General features: G+C 34.1%; 1 protein-coding gene across 1 annotated transcript; it reads right to left on the bottom strand.

Annotated features, from left to right (window-relative positions):
• Positions 1-546: 546 nt before the first annotated feature.
• Positions 547-2,721, bottom strand: LOC110904704 (protein NRT1/ PTR FAMILY 2.6). Its single transcript, XM_022150550.2, has 2 exons — positions 2,208-2,721; positions 547-1,356 (listed from the first exon to the last, which is right to left on the bottom strand). The coding sequence occupies exons 1-2, from the start codon at positions 2,714-2,716 to the stop codon at positions 549-551; spliced, it is 1,317 nt and encodes a 438-aa protein (XP_022006242.2). The 5' UTR covers positions 2,717-2,721; the 3' UTR covers positions 547-548.
• Positions 2,722-3,343: the final 622 nt, after the last annotated feature.

Below are 3,343 nucleotides of genomic sequence, written 5' to 3'. Positions count from 1 at the left end.
TTTGTTATGATCATTTTAATCAAAAATAATCTCATTGTCTTTTGTTTCTTCTATATTTCGCTTTGTTGTTTTTATATATGGAGTCGTCGTGATTTTTATCAGCACATACATCGGATAGATCAGAGTGGATTAAGAGATAATATACATAAAATGACTATTTCTAAAAATATAAATTAACGATAAATGTGAAGGTAAATAATAGGTTTTAGAAAACTATATTTTAAAAAAGGTTATAGAAGAAGAAAAAAGAGAACTCAACAACAGTTTAGAAAAAGAAATAAATGTTTGATACTAAAAAATAAATGTTTTGATACTAAAAGAAGAGAACAATATAATCATAAGGTAAGGTAGAATTAAATGTGTTGCTTATACAAAAGAATTTTCGCATTTGATACTAAATACTTTGTAATCAACGTCCCGCCGCAACGCGCGGGTGGCGTCAACTCGTTTAGCAACAATATGTATCCATAAAACATATGTCGACTCGTTGGTTGCTTTAAAGCTACAAATTTTATTCAAGAACTTGAAATATCGTCGACATTTTGATCTTATATGTCCAATTTATGCCGAAACATCTTAGCACAAACAAGAAAATACCCAAAATTCACCACACCGACTGCTGCTAACAGCCAATAAACTATATCCAGCCTACCATTGTTAAGGTCATCCTTCAACCACGAGGTGTTGTTCTGAATCAAACCTGTAATCGCTGTACTCAAGTAAAATCCCACCGCAACCAACAATGATATCATAGCCGTGGACGTACTACGCAAAGATGTTGGGAATTCTTGATAGTATAAAGAGATTTGTCCCGGAAAAAAAAATGCCTGGCTTATTCCCATAATTATTAAAGGAACCAGAAGCCATAATGCAGAAATGGGCACAATAGTAGTTGTATCGATGCTTAACCCAATCAGATTGTGGTCTCTAGCCGTATGTAGCCTTCGGACCTCAACTAGGGCAGCTGCCACCAAACCTACAACATTGAGTACATGGCCGAACCCTATTCGTTGAAGGGATGTTATAGACCAACCGGTTAGTTTTAGCCACATGGGAAAAATCAAGCGATCAAGGAGGCAAATTGTAATGCTTGTAGCTAAAGTGTCTAAAGATAAGAAAGAAGAAGCAGGGATTTGGAATTTGGAACCACCAAGGTATCTATCCATGGACAGAGCTTGGAGGATGGTGAAGTTGTTAAACATGCCAACCAGGCCACTCAACATAACACTAGAAGACCACAATGGCATAATTCTAATTAAGGTTTTCAAGTCTTCCACTTCTTGGACAGTACTTAAACTCCATGATCTTGTGTTTGAACCATCAGATTCGATCTTTAGTGCCCCATTATTTAAGAACCTACATGATATCTCAAATACACCACTTTGTTAGATATTCTTGAATGAGTGTAAAAAGACGTTTTTTGTAGGTGGTTTAGGATACTAAAAAGAGTTTGTACAACGTTTTTTAAACGCGTTTGGTTTTTAGGCAGTTGCTACGTACATAGGGTAGTGAACTCACCAAAACTGCTTATAGAGAGAGCGAGGACAACATCCATAAATATTGATTTTCTTTTATTTCTTTTCGAATAATCTTTAACATATAATTTGATTTTTTTTTTCTCAAATAACTTGTAAAACGTTTTTTTTTCAAATTCATATATAAGGTTTTGTTTCAGAAAATATACTACGAGATAAATTTCATCAAAGACTGAGTTCTTTCAAAATAAAGTGGTTTTTTTATAATTTCAAGACAAAAAAATTCTTTATTTTCCAATTCTTCAGTTTGACTACAATTTATATAGGGACGTTTACAAGGAAAAAAATCAAACAAAACTATGTATATAGAGTTAAAATAAAGTTAAATGGTACAAGTAAACAACAAACACATACTAAGGCTATATATCTTTAGTGTGGCAATGCTTCTTGGCATGGCAAAATGGAATTTTTGATTGTCTGACAAGCTAAATGGGCACTACATATATCCACACCTCAACCATTAACGCCCGTTAACCCTCTCACGGATTTGCCCTTAGCCCCCCTTTGTCGTGGTGTTTGGCGCCCCCTTGGGATGATGTGGCTAGTGGCGTCAAGCCACTACACATAGTCTAACCAAACATGTTTTAAAAAGGTACTAGAAGTTACTATTATTAATTTTCTAAACCATCTACAAATCAAAAACATTCATAAACTCCAGGAAGTTGACCGTACCTGAAACTATCTGATGGGACTATGGTAGATTTGTCATTGATATCATAATTATGCTCTTGGTTTGTTGATGAAACCTTCCTTTTTCTAACTGCTGCAATGATAACTCGAGCAATGCTAGTAAAAGGGCTTCCTTTAGGCTTGGTTTTTCGGTAAAAGTTTTTACCGGACAAGAATAAGATCACACCAACTGTGTTGCAAACGACACATATCCCAAACCCTACTGCCCAACTCACGTTATCTTGAACATAGATTATGAGAGTGGTGCTTAACACAGTAGCAGCATAAAACACAAAAAAGTACCAATTGAAATAGATTCCTACACTATTAGAGTCCTCAAATTGATCAGCTCCCATGCTAGCAAGGGTGTAACGTGTGCCTCCGATTCCAATGCAAGCCAACCCTAAAATGGTGTATAGAACTCCATATTGAAGCTTTGATGGAGACTCGCATGGGAACTTGTTTGTACATGGTGGAGGTCTTAAGGATGGAAATGAAGTTGTTAATGTCATAAGTGTAATACCCTACATATAAAATGCAGTATTTTAGTAGAAGGTTATTTTTTAAAACACAAAAGCAAGTAAGGGAAAATCACCAAAATGACGATTTTGAACATTGAATTCTAAAAAGTTAACAATACTCAATTTATAAAAATAACATTGACCTTGGCTTTTAAAATTACCAATTAACCGGTGTTTAACACGTGTCTTCTGGCACAACAAATCCATATAGGTCTCACGTAAGACGTTTTATTTAATTTTTTTAATGTTTCTAAAAGATAAAAGTAAACATACAAAAACAATAAACAAACATTCACTACTAGAAAACTGCTACTATTCCTACGTCAATTCCCTTCGGAAATCCGTAGGTAACAGCTGTTATGCACGGATTTCCAACGAAAATGGGTTATAGGAATTCTACTCGTGGGTAATTATTTTCTAACGCATTTCCTACAGATTTTCCTACTCATTTCCTACACAAATGTTTCGTTGGAATTCTCCTACTCATTTCTAATGGAATTAGTTTTCTCAACTTTTCCACACATTTCCCACAGAATATTTATTTTTTTTAAATTTGTGTAAAAAATCAATTATAATTATTTTTATTATATAATTTTATATATTTTATTTTTCTTACAC

This window comes from Helianthus annuus, chromosome 14 (assembly GCF_002127325.2).
Source record: "Helianthus annuus cultivar XRQ/B chromosome 14, HanXRQr2.0-SUNRISE, whole genome shotgun sequence".
Lineage (NCBI taxonomy): Eukaryota > Viridiplantae > Streptophyta > Magnoliopsida > Asterales > Asteraceae > Helianthus > Helianthus annuus.
The sequence above is the reverse complement of the archived record's forward strand: the minus strand, read 5'-3'. Positions and strand labels throughout refer to the sequence as shown.

Coding starts and splice junctions, on each gene's coding strand:
- LOC110904704 (XM_022150550.2), bottom strand. CDS start 2,716: ATGACATTAACAACTTCATTTCCATCCTTAAGACCTCCACCATGTACA. Junction 1,357..2,207: donor GTCCCATCAGATAGTTTCAG/GTACGGTCAACT, acceptor GATATCATGTAG/GTTCTTAAATAATGGGGCAC.